The following is a 14,182-nucleotide window of genomic DNA, read 5'->3' as shown; positions in this document are numbered from 1 at the left end:
GATTTGGCAAATCCTATCAAAGGAACCCTGGTGAGTTATTGGAGTGCAACATGTGGATAGCATGGCACAATCTGCATTTCACCAGTGGTGGTGAATGGGGTGTTGACCAAAGAGACCGTTTTGTCCTGGATGATATCATAATTCTTGCATGATGTTGGAACTAGAAAGTGTTCAATCACAATCCTAATATGCTCCTTAGGTGGCAAAATTTATTGGGGAGTTCAGAGGGAAATTACTCACCACTCTGCATTTGACATGCTCTTACAAGTACAGTATTTCATGGCTGGTTGAGTTAAGTTTCAGATCAATAGTGATCCTCTGGATAATGATGGTTATGGTAATACCTTTGAATATCAAAGGAAGGTGGTTAGATAATCAGCGCTTACGTGATGTAAATGCTACGTATCACCAAAACCAGAGGTTATCCAGCTCTTGCTGCAGTCAGGCATTGACAGCTTTAGGAATTGAAATGGAAAGGGAACACGGTGCATTTATCAGCTAATGTCCCTGCTTCTGAACTTATGTTGGAAGATAGGTCATTGATGAAGCTGAAGGTAGGCAGGTCTAGGGAACCACCCCAAGAAATTCATACACCAATGCCCTTGGGCTGACATGATTGGCTTCCAATAACTCATTCGTCTTCATTTGTGCTAGGTCTAAGTCAAAATAATAGGGAGCTTCCCTGGTATTATAAGGACTATTTTCTATTCATGATATTGGAGATATGAGGGTGCAGCATGTGCCAACTTTCTGGAATAGCAATTCAGATGATGCACAAAGTCTGCATGTATCTGACTTATCCATTCTGCCTCCAATAAACCTTGTAAAACAATGCAAATTCAGGACCACTACCTTGATCAATTATCATCAAAACTTTCTTGGAACAGAAAATGCTGGAAATACTCAACAGGCAAGTGGCATCTGTGGAAACAGAAGTAAAGTTAACATTTCAGATAAATAATCTTTCATCACAGTTAAGAATAGTTGAAACTGCAATACATTTTAAGCAGCTGAAATAGAATGGGTAGAAAAATATCAAACGGGAAAATATGTGATGATGTGACAGACAGTAGAGATGAAGTAAGAAAAGAGGTGGAGGTAGTAGTAGTGGTTGAGGCTTAAATAGAATGGGGATAGTATCAACGAGGATAAGAATGAGCCTGGAGTAGCTAAGTTTCAGAAAATGATGAACAGCTGCCATCTGAAAGCTTAAACAAGAAACAAAAAGACGATGACCAAATTGCAAAGAATAAGAAACAAAATGGGCAGAGATAACAGCCTGAAATTACTGAACTTATTGTTGAGGAGAGATAACTGTGAAGTACCCAATTGCAAGATGAGATTCTATTCCTTGACCTTGAGTTGAACATCAATGGAACACTGCAGTACTGTGAGGATAAAAGGGTCAGCATGAGAGCCAGATGGAGAACTAAAATCTTAAACTATCTAGGTTTAGTGCAAAGTGACTCTGCATACAGCATACCTTACAGTTTTGAAAGGTAAAGAGATAATATGCCACATGTTGTACCTCCTGTTGTTGCTTGGAAAGATAGTGGGGTATTGGGATGATTGATAGTGGACTGAGTGCAGGGGAAAGAACAATCATTTCAGGATACTGAAAAGCAGGGGAGGAAGATGTATGATAATCCATACGGAGCAAGGTGAAGTTATCTTGCTGCAAGTAGTAGAAATGGTTGGGGGATCTGTTAAATACAGAAACTGAAAACTTGAATGTGTGAGACAAAAGCGAACCCTATTATGTCTCTGAAAGGGCGGGGAATTCATGAAAGTAAACGTACAGAAAGTAGCATCACAATTGTCACTGGCTTTGCCAACGAATTTGGGAAAACCCTGAGTTGAAGAAAAAGGAGGACCTATCTGAAGCCCTGCTATTAGCATATACAACAAACAATGAAACTGTGAGAAAGGAATTAGAATAAAATTGCATGAAGGTGATTGTGAGGAAGTTATAGATCAAGTGGCTGTGAGCATTAAGGGAGCTTATAATGAACATTTGTTGATTATCTCAATTTCTGGGATAGTCCAAGATGATGATTAAATTACATTCATTACAATATGGAAACAGGCCCTCCAGCCCAACAAGTCCACACCGACCCTCCTGAGCAATCCATCCACCCACTCCCCTACATTTACCCCTAACTAATCCACCTAACACTACGGGCAATTTAGCATGGCCAATTCACCTAACCTGCACGTCTTTGGACTGTGGGAGGAAACCAGAGCACCCAGAGGAAACCCACGCCAACATGGGGAGAATGTGCAAACTCCCCACAGGCAGTTGCTTGAGGCGAGAATTGAACCCAGGTCCCTGGCGCTGAAAGGCAACAGTGCTAACCACTGAACCACCATACAGCGCCTGAGACCTGGGTTCAGTTCCCGACTCAGGCGACTGACTGTGTGGAGTTTGCACGTTCTCCCCGTGTCTGCGTGGGTTTCCTCCGGGTGCTCCGGTTTCCTCCCACAGTCCAAAGATGTGCGGGTCAGGTGAATTGGCCATGCTAAATTGCCCGTAGTGTTAGGCAAGGGGTAAATGTAGGGGTATGGGTGGGTTGCGCTTCGGCGGGTCAGTGTGGACTTGTTGGGCCGAAGGGCCTGTTTCCATACTAAGTCTAATCTAAAAAAAAATCTAACCACTCTGAGGAAGGATTGATGTAGACTATTTGAAGTTAAGGGAAAGGAGTAGCAGTTTTCCAGGTCAGGCTAAGGATAGAAATAGCACAGATTTGGTCATCAAAATAGGCTCCACCACCTATTTCACCAACTTAAAATCTGTCACACTTAGAGATTTTTCCAGTTTTAATGAAAGGTTATTGACCTGAAACATTCAGTATTGCTTTCTCAACAGATGCTACCTAATTTGCTGAGCATTTCCAGTATTTTCAATTTGAATTTCTGATTTCCAACATCCACAGTATTCCATTTTATTGTAGAAACACATTTACAGCATTGGAAGTGGAAAACAAAGCATCCAATTATATTAAATTCCTGATAGTTACAAAGCAATGAAGGGAGGATTCACTAATCCTCTATACTACATGATTCAAAATTTGTCCTTAAATGCAACGGCTGTGTCTGGGAAAAACTGATAGTCAATTTATTGTTCACATGCACAATCAAAACAAACCTGTGGCCCCTAAACCAAATCACAAGATTAGTGGTGCAGCTATTAATAATTCAGAAGTACTGTGATATTCTCAGAAGGTTCTTAGAGAACAAGAAAATATCCTTACTAACTTTAGGTCTTCTGATAAGCTATTACAGATGGTAGCAATCATGATTAAAACATTAGTTACCAATTTTGCACAGTAGGATCCAAAATCATATATCCTTGCATTCATTAAAAGGATGGATCATGGAAAAGTCACATTCTTTAATTTGAAAAAAAATATTGACGTCAATTCAAATGAAATAAACTTTTAGAAAGTCAAACTGCATAGTATGAACAAATGTTGATTTTCAATGCGTTTAATGCAGCGTTCTAGTAGTATATTGAGACAATTCCCAACTCCGAAGATTAATCACATAATTACAGGAAAATTAAAAATCTACCACAAATTCCACATCTATACACTATAATGTTGATCTCACCCAAAATCAAGTTACACTTTGGCTAGGAACCTGCAACACTGTTTTCCACTGTAGACAAATTGCAAGATCCAACATAATTACTAAGCAAATAAAGGTACAACATGGCTCTGAACAAGTAAAATAAACTGTACTATACAAGTTAAAACTGTAACACAATCTTCTAAAGTTTTGTATATCTATAAAATAGTTTCTGAACATCCAATTAAGATTAACCATGGAAATTACTGAGGATGTAAATTCATAAATTGTTAAATGATAAATGTTTATCTTTCGGTTAGCATTTTGCAGTGTGTTCAGAAAATATGAATAAAATAATTTTGTGACATTATATCACATTGAAAAAAACAGCAGTATTTCCACACCATAAGTTACAATTTGGTGAAATTATTTTTAAAGAAGTAAGTACACCCATATTCTACAGTCAACACAATCAATGAATAGCTTTTTATTGAAATAGATAATTGACCTGATTTACCCTTTGGAATATCATGGTTGATAGTTATCATGAACAATAGTGCCAATTTAACTTTTCGCTTCCGGTGGGATCCAAGTAAGGTTGTCATTCTGACTGAAGGCACCAAGCTCCACCCACCTTACAATCAGCAAATTAAGAGAATCATTGCATAGAATGTTGCCATTGCTCATCCATTTTCCATCTCCTTGGACAATGCCCATTAGGAGCAACATCCAACTAGCCCTAAAGGCACTTTGATGCAACTGCTCATTTCAAATATTTCAAAGCCAAAATTAGGACTTATTTAGTAGGATCAAGCCTACATCTTCCAACTAAAGAGTCAACACGTGCAACTGGATCAATCAAAAATATAAAGATTATCGGAACATATTAATGTGTTATCATTATTAAAATAAATGTTAATGTTTAAACAGCTATTTTATACAATTTCAATTTACAGTTAAAACAGATACCTTTTTAAATGATATTTCCATCCTGAGTAAATAGGAGTGACAGAAACAATGGACCATTTTTTCTGAACAGTAGCAATCTGAGAGAGATTGCCACTCCATTATTTCCTTTTTAGGGAAGGGAACTGATTTATGACAGGAAATTCCAATCAGAGCTCCTTCAGAAATACAGAGCCATATTTTCATTGACAGGTCTAACGTAGTGTAGAGCAGTCAGGGGAAAGCAAACCACGCCCCATGTTTCACAGCAGTTTGTTGTTGTATTCTGTAATTTAAAGGTTCAGAATCACAGACAGCCACTTTGAAGCTTATATCAAAGCGTAAGTATGTAAGGTGATGATGAGTAGTGTATCGTGCAATACAGGATGGGATGACAGGTAGATAAAGTGTCAAGTGAGTACGTGCAGGGTGCCAGGTGAGTAAAATCTTCGGTCCAGCCCTAGGAGGAGGGGACTGTTGAATCAAGATCTGAACATTTTGGAGATCTGGAGAAGACATAGTTGGGGTGTGAGATACACTGGGAAATCAGTTGAATAATTATTTAAGGGTTAGATGAAACGTTGAGTTGTCCACAAGCATTTGTAAAAACACGGTCATAACTGAAAATAGATGGGAAAGGATGGTGTTTTTGCTGATGATGGGGGATTCAATACAGTACATGAAGATGTGGCCCAATGACAGATATATAGAGAGAGAAGAGGGGGGAGAAAGAGAGTGTGAAGGGGAGGGAGAGTGGGGGGGGTGGTGGAAGAGAAGAGAAGAAAGGGAGAGAGAGAGACAGGGAGAAAGAAAACAGTGAGGGAAGGAGTTGGGGGTATAGAGAAAAGGAGTGGGCACAGGGAAGGAAAAGGAAAGACAGGAACAGAGAGGGGAAAGGCACTAGAGAGAGACAGACAAAATGATGTGAAACAAACAAATAATGAGATAAGCTAAAAGAGAACTGGTTAAGGTGCTAATGAGAAGTGTATATGGTAGAAAATAGGTTGGTGTGCTAGGAGCAACACACATACAGGTGTGGGGAAAGGGAACAAAGGAAGAGGGTGATTAATTTTCTGAAATTGTAAAGCTCAGAGGAAAAACTTGCTGATTTACCTCCTCCCTCTTCACTAGTAGCTAGAAAAGTCAAATGTAGCAATGTATTGCAACGGTCTGTTTCCTGAATGATCTAATATTCATAGATTGCTGGTTTATACAGTAAAAAAAATGGGTGAGAGAGTACAGTATTTACTCTCACTAAATATGCAGTGCACATGGTATTAGAAAATGTTGACAAAATGCTAATCTGCACTCCAAGCAAATACAACCCATTTCTATAATATGGTATTTTAGGTTTCATACCACATTGAGCTAGAAGATGAATTTTCCATCAAAAACATTTTAGAAGTTTTTTTTACATTTAATATTTATCCATGCAATTTACACCATCAATTAAACAGCACAATAATTTGTTTGTTCAAAAATATTACTTCAGAAATTCACAACACTATCAAGAAAAAGGTACTTAATTATTTTTCATACTTTTCTAGTAATGTACATTCATATCTGTCAGCTTACTTTCAGTATTTTGTGTAATCACTGGAGTTTGAGTTTCCTTTGTGTATGTAACAATCTCTCGTGGAGGAAAGTCTACTTGCGTGATTTTTGCCAACTCCAGTTTAATGGGTCCTCGTCTGTCAATAAATGATTGGGACAGGGAGAGAGAATTACTGAAGTTATAAAATAAGTAACTGTATACAAAGCTAAAAGAACACATGAAAAACATCAATTGATAGATATTTAAAACAAAGATGTAACTTTATCGCCTAATTCTGCAGACTAGCATGTGAGAAATATACAAATGGCAGAAAAGTACAATAAATAGAATGAATAAGCAATACCCAATATCAGCTTGAAGCTGCAGAACTGAAGGATCGGTATCCCAGTGAAAGGTCCTAAGTGATTGACAAGTCAACCGTGCAGCATTATCAAAAAAAGTTTAGATCAGTAATGTTAATATTGATGTACATATAATTCAGACATTCATTTTCCATAAATATATTTAAACAACTAAGCACTAATTTTTAGTGTACTGTTTATTGTAACACTACCTGTTGTACAGGCGAATACTATCATTAAACATTTATTACTTATTTCCATGTTAAAACAAAATAGTTAGGAAAAGTCACATTTCAGCTAAACATCAGACGAATACAGGCAGTAAGATAACTTTAATGTATACATTTTAAACACCACACAATATTGAGAAAAATAACTAGCAGCATGAAAAATAATATACAGCTAAAGAAACAAGAAATGAAAAAGGATTGTAGGAAAAGGTATTGCAAAAGCCAAAGACAGATCATCTTAGAATAGATATGGGGGAACTGTGATAGTGACGGGTTGAATGAAAGGAGACTTGGTTAGTGTCCAGGTGGCAGCCAATTGTGTTTTTTTGAATTTTAAAGAAAAGATCTGCTTTTTGAAGTTTGATAAACTTTGAAGTTTGATAAAAGTTTGAACCTCACTACAAATCTCAACTTTTTTTTAAATCAAGTCTCAAAAATAAACTTAATTAATTTTTCAGTTCTGAAATATTAGATTACCAAGTGACCATAAGTTATGGTAAAATTAGAGACTTTATTTGGTGCCTAGCAAAGGAATCTAAGGAAGTCATGAGTCAAACACAGTGGAAGATGAATTACACAAAGGCAAGCACTAAGTACTCACAAAAATACTATAAGATGGCAAACAATTTTGCCAAGTTTCAACATGTTTTCCATTAACTCATGCCTATTCCAATCCACATCCAATGTGGTATAATGATTTGGAAAAAACACACAATTCTAATTACCAAACAAATATAAACAAGTACTGCATTTGCAGTGCATCATCTGCAAAATCAAAGGCACACTGTTCAGTTCCCGTGAGAAACACTGCCCTATAACCTCAAGTTCATCCTATCTTGCAACTTCTTCACGTTGAGTCCAATGACGTGTCCTAATAAATTTAACAACGCTACAAAGTATACAGCTTAGCAATCGCCTTGATAGTTCTTTCCACTGCAACATTGTTTGTGTCTTCTGTCTCACTGTCACTGAAATTTCCCTTGCAAGCTCCAAAGCAAATTACGCCAGTTAGCCAGTTGAAGTGTTGTCCAACTGTTGTTTCAGTTTTGGAGTTTTCAGCATCATTTTCTTAACATTGTCCCATAATTTTTCTATCTCATCTACACATTTTTCAATATGGTTTTCAAAAACATCCTCAAATCATTCCTCCATTTACGATCTGCAAACCATCTTTCAATTATTTTGCTTTCAGCAATTTTCTTCTTTGAAATATTTAGGCTATATTTTATCAGAGGCAGCATACTATAAAACACAAAATGTTTCTCATGGTGGTAACATCAGTGTAGGTTAAAAACCATTAACATTAAAATATTGATGTTGATGCAATTGATGAGGCTCCTTGCCAGTTTGCTCAGCAACCCGACAAAGAAAACAGTAGATGACAAATGTCTGCTTCCTCAACAATAGAACATTCATCAGTCACACTGACTACCTCAAGCATTAAAAGATGTTTACAATTATAAATAAATTTCCCCTATCTAATGCACCTACTAACTGACACATCCCTGAATACTATGGGCAATTCACCTAATCTGCATATCTCTGGATTGTGGGAGGAAACAGGAGCAACCGGGGGAAACCCATGCAGACTTCTCCCAAAGGGTTGTGAATCTGTGGAATTTGCGACCCCAGAGTGCAGTGAACGCTGGGACAGTGAGTAAATTTGAGAAGGAGCTGGACAGATTTTTAACCACTGAGTTGAAGGGTTATGGGGAGAAGACAGGAGGAGGGAGTGAGAAGCATATCATCCATGATCAAATGATTAAGAATGAAAGTCAAAGTGGTTACTAGATCTCATAGAATCATTGGATGGTTACAAGCAATAACAGGAAGCTATTTGGCCTGTCATGTTTGTGCCGGTGCTCTGAAGGAACAATACAGCTAATAGGAGACATGCCTGATGAAGGGCTTATGCCCGAAACGTCAATTCTCTTGTTTCTCAGATGTTCCCTGACCTGCTTTGCTTTTCCAGCGCCACGTGTTTCAATACAGCTAATACCATGCCACTGCTGTTCCCCTGTAGCCTTGTAAATCACCTTTTCCAGACAAAGATCCAATTCCATTTTGAAAGCCTCAATTGACCCTACCTCTACCATGCATTCAGTTAGTGCATTCCCAGATCCTAACCATTTGCTGCATGAAAATGTTTATTATTCCACTATTCCTTCTTTTCTTAACAACCTTAAATCAGTGCCTTTTGGTTCTCTTATTCTTCCTTAAAATGGAACAATTTCTCTCTATCTACTCTGTGGACTTGAATACCACTATCAAATCTCCTGTCATCGATCTATTCTCCAAAGAAAACAGTCCTAAATTCTCCAATCTTTTCACGAAACTGACATTCCTCATGTGTGGAGCTATTCTCATTAATATTTTCTGAACCCTCTCTCTAATACCTTCCTAACTTTTTCGAAGTAAGGATCTAGATGCATTATTTTATTCGAGGATAAACACGTGTTTTATACAGGTTTTACATAACCTCCTCACTTTTGTACTTTCTTCCACTAGTGTTAATTGGCCTGGTTTCCACATGCATTATTACTTGGTCTCTCAATCTTTCCTGCCACGTTAACAAATTATGCAAATACTCACACACACACACACAAAGGAGCATCTGATGAAGGAACGGTGCTCTGAAAGCTAGCGTGCTTCCAATTAAACCTGTTGGACTATAACCTAGTGATGTGTGATTTTTAACTTTGTATATCCCAGTCCAACACCGGCATCTCTAAATCGTATTTCCAAGGCAGGGTGGTGAATGGCATGGATTGGAATTTGCGGATATCAGGGTTCCTGTCTACTATTCCCGGCCTTCCAAATGGAAGTGGTCATGGTGTTAGCTAAGGAAACTTAATGAATTTGTGCAGTAGTACACACTGCTGCCACTATGTGTCAGTGGTAGGGAAAGTGAATGTTTCTTTGTGGATGTGGTGCCAGTCAAGCAGGCTACTTTGTCCTGGAGAGTATCAGGTTTTTTTGAGTTTTGTTGGAATTGCTCTCATTCAGGTATTCCATCGCACTCTGTTTCCTGTCACTCAGTATTGTCTCCATGTTGTTCCTGTCTCTCTTAGCACGAGTTCTAACTTTGCTCACAAGTCTGTTCTCCAGCACTATAATATTATTGGAAGACAATGTACACCACATCAACAGCACTACTCATGTTAACTGGCTCAGTTGCCTCAAAAAATTCAAGCAAGTTAGCTACAATTTTCCTTTGACAAGTCAATGCTGGCTTTGTTTACTTAACCTACAACTGACTATTAATTTTGTCCTAAATTAAAATTTCTAGAAGCTACCCTGCCACCAAGGTTAAATTGAATGACTTAAAGTTATGGGATGTAACTTATGCCTTTTTTTTGAATAGGGATACAACATATGCAATTCTCCAGACTTCTGGCATCGGCACTACACCTGAGGAGCTTTAGAGTTATGCTAGTGTCCATGTATCGCCTACTCTCATTTCTTCCAACAGCCCCAGCTTCAACTTATCAAGACCCAGCACCTGATCAACTTTAGTTCCACAGAGCCAATCAATATCTAAATACTTCAAGTGCCTGAACTACCTCCTATTTCAACACAACACTTTATTCCTTGATAAAGACAGATCTAAGCACAGAGCTAATACCTCAGCCATTCTTTTCATCTTCATATATAAATTGCTTTCATCGTCATCCTACCACATATTTACTACTAATATGCCTATAGAAGACTTTTGGATTTCTTTTTATATAACTCTTATTTCTATACTCACTTGCAGGATCACTACTACGGAGATGGGTTTGCTTGCTAATTTCCTACCTAGCTCAATAAATTCTGACTGCAGGACATTTCATTTTCTGCCTACCTACCTCATTGGTGAGCCATGAGGGCCATCTACAGCCATCCAGTGACATTCTTCACCCTGGCACTAGGAAGGCAACATACCATCCAAATCTGTACGTGTGATTACAGAAATGCCAGTGTCCCACTAACAATTTGTTATACCTTCTTTATTGCTCATCTCATCTTCCTCATGACCACTGTACAGCAGAATCAGCTATAGTGCCATGGATTTAACTCTAGCTGCACTCCTCAGATGAACCAACACTTTCATCAATATTCAGAACTGATTGATGGTTGAAGAGCTAGATGTACTCGTGGGCAATTGCATTACTTGCCTATTTGCTTTTGACTGTCATGTGATCATCCATTTAATCTCTTCCTGCAGACTGCTAAGCTTCACAATGACCACATCCATAAACATGAGACGAACAAAGCTCTTTCCTCATAGATATGTCCCAGTGATGTCAGTGCTACTCAAGCAGAGAAATTGACAATCCAAGCTGTTGTAGCTAACAACACTTCATATACATATAGCTATGTACATCATTGGTACTTTTATGGAGTTCGCACATGGAACAGGATACGCATACCTGGGGATCAGAGTTTCCCAGTAGTAAGAATAAAACTTACTATTGGAAAGTGACTCACAAACACTTCTCCTGTTGTCACTTAAAAAGGGAAACTAATTGAAATGTCTTATTTAACACTTAGCAGCAAAACAAAAAAAAAATTAACTTTCCAGCTCCTTAGAATAACTTGCTAACTTTGGAGAATAATAAACAAAGCAACAATACTCATCGACTAATCAAAGCATGGGTTTCATGTGGTGTCACAGTTTGATTCTTTTCTCTTCCTCAGTTCAGTGATCAGAGCTGAGCTGCTCCACACTGCTTCAGAGTGATCCCAGACAAATACTGCAGTACTTGCTAATGAATCCTATAATCTGTGTATTAAGAATGGGCAGAATAACTTGTATTTCTGACCTAGATCACGTAGAAATATTTATCAGTTGCTGACTCTCTGTGCAAAATTTGAAAAAAGAATTTTACTTCTTTCCTCGGAAACATATATATATATGGCTAAGTGCCAAGCTTTGAGTGCTTCTGAACTGAAACCAACCTTGAGCAAACATTTGAATTAATTTACTAACTCACAAACAATGAAGTTCTTGACCAGAGTCCTGTGGAGCTGCTATTTGCAAGATGGTGTTTACAATCTACTTTTCACCCTACACCTAACAGAGATCATCCTTTTAATTCATTTAAGGGCATCATTGGCTGAGTAGCATTTATTGCCCATCCCTAGTTGCTCTTCTGATACAATTGATTGGTAAGCCAGGCCATTTCAGAGGGCAACTGAGAGTCAACCACATACTGTGGCTCTGGAGTCACACGTAGGCTAGACCAGGTGAGGCTGATCATCTTCTCTGAAGGACATTAGTAAACCAGATGGTTTTTCCGGTAATCAACAATGGATTCATGGTTATCATTAGCTTCTTAATCCCAGATGTTTACACAATTCTAATTCTACTATCTGCCATGATGGGATTCAAACCCAAGTCCCCAAAACATTAGCTCACATTCTGGTTTAATAATCTAGCGATAATACCTCCAGGCCATCACCTCCCCTTGGATCTAATCAGATCCAAGTAGAAACTAAAAAAAGAGGAATTATTCACATAACAGCATAGTAAAAAAGCAGAATTAGTTCTTACTTCAAGATCCTAATCATGGCCCATCATTGCAAGATGAATTCATGAATTGAAGCAAATTAGGACCAAAGTACTGGTAAATCATATAGCTTGGACTGTAGATAGGGATTTAAACTAAATACTGGAGAGGAAGGACTCAACTGCATGGAAATTTTATAATTAAAGGAGAGGAAAGAGTGTAGTTAGTGATGAAGCAGATTGTTACCAAGGGAAAAAACAGAATGTGTGGATGTCACATTGCACAAAAGAATCATAAAAGAGTAGGGATCGGCTTAGACCCCCACCCTCCTCTCATTTATCTCTCCAACCTGCAGGCACTCTGCCTCTATTCCTGATGAAGGGCTTTTGCCCGAAACGTCGATTTTCCTGCTCCTCGGATGCTGCCTGAACTGATCTGCTTTTCCAGCACCACTCTAATCCAGAATCTGGTTTCCAGCATCTGCAGTCATTGTTTTTACCTCATGCAAAAAACTTAGCCAAGATGCACAATTTAAGAGCAAGGAGGTTATGCTGGAACTATATATATGTTGGTTAGGCCACAGCTAAATTATTTTCTGCAGTTCTGGAATCCACATTACAGTAGGAATGTGATTGCGCTGGAGAGGATGTAAAGGAGATTTATCAGCATGTTGCTATTCAATGAAGAGTTTCAGCTAAGAACAGAGATTGGACAGACTGAGTCTGTTTGCCTTAAAACACAGGAGATTGACAGGAAACATGATTGAGATGCATAAAATTGATAGGCATAGTTAGGGTAGATAGGAAGAAACTTTTGTCATTAATTCTTCCTGAAGAAGGGCTCATGCCCGAAACGTTGGTTCTCCTGCTCCTTGGATGCTGCCTGACCTGCTGCGCTTTTCCAGCAACACATCTTCAGCTCATTAATTCTTCCATCAAGGAGAAGGGGGCAAATATTCAAGGTAAGGAACAGAAGATTTAGAAGAAATGTGAGGTAAATATTTTCATTCAGAGCATGGTTGGAATCTGGAACTCTCTGCTTGTAAGAGGCAGAATAGCCCCAAACAGTAGTTTCATAGTAGGGCAAGTATAAACCAGGACACATTGGAGACTTATTATAAAAAAGGAAAAGCCAGAATCAGAGGTGATTTTGATATGCCTGAAGGATTGTTTATTGAATATATTAGAGAGCGTTTCTTGAAGCAATGACTTCACCTGATGAAGGAGCAGCATTTTGGAAGCTTGTGATTTCAAATAAACCTGTTGGACTATAACCTGTTGTTGTGTGACTTCTGATTTTGTCCATCCTAGTCTAATACTGGTATCTCCTATCTTCCTCAGAGAAACAGGCAATGCAGAGACTACAGAAAAGGAATAACTTAATGAACTTAAAGAAACTTAACTTGGGAAAAAGTGCTGAGAAAATTATTGTGATTAAAGGCAAACAAGTCCCCAGGGCCTGATGGGCTACACTCTAGGGTGTTAAAAGTAGCAGCAGAGAGAAAGGATCCATTGGCTATATTCTAAAATTCCCTAGAGGCTGGAAAGGTTCCAGCTGTTTGAAAAATGTGAATATAAAGTGCTCTTGCTCAAAATGGGAGGGAGGCAGACAATAGAAAACCACAGAATATTTAATGTCTATCACTGGGAAATTGCTAGAATCCATTATGAAGGAAGTGATAATTGGACATTTGGAAAGTCAAAAGTCACCAGAGTTGGTATGGTTTCATGGAGAATAAATAATATTTGGTTGGTTTGCTACTGCATCAGATTCAGCATGATGTCACGAAGAATAAGTCACATTTGACTAATTTGCTCTTCAAAGATGTGACTAGCAAAATGAACAATGGGGATACCGTAAACGTCATATATCCGGACTTTCAGAAAGCATTTGATAAAATGCCATAGTAAAGGTTAATGTACCAGATTAGATCACATGGGGTTAGGGGCAATATATTAGCTTGGACAGAGGATGGGCTTACCAATAGAAAAGAAAGTCAGGATAAATTGTTTTTTGTCTGGTTTGCAAGATGTAAGTGGTGGAGTGGCACAG

At 38.3% G+C, this 14,182-nt stretch overlaps 1 protein-coding gene across 1 annotated transcript in view; it reads right to left on the bottom strand.

The window, feature by feature from the left end:
• The window catches only part of LOC132817113 (cytoplasmic dynein 1 intermediate chain 2-like), a 91,234-nt gene that overhangs the window by 47,325 nt on the left and 29,727 nt on the right, over positions 1-14,182 (bottom strand). The window contains exon 5 of the mRNA XM_060827293.1: positions 6,088-6,203. Within this exon, the coding sequence (XP_060683276.1) occupies positions 6,088-6,203 (116 nt within the window). The remainder of the gene's footprint in view (positions 1-6,087; positions 6,204-14,182) is intronic.

The sequence above is a fragment of the Hemiscyllium ocellatum genome, chromosome 7 (genome assembly GCF_020745735.1).
Source record: "Hemiscyllium ocellatum isolate sHemOce1 chromosome 7, sHemOce1.pat.X.cur, whole genome shotgun sequence".
Taxonomy (NCBI): Eukaryota; Metazoa; Chordata; class Chondrichthyes; order Orectolobiformes; family Hemiscylliidae; genus Hemiscyllium; species Hemiscyllium ocellatum.
Note: the sequence above shows the minus strand (reverse complement) of the source record. Positions and strands in the feature narration are given on the sequence as shown.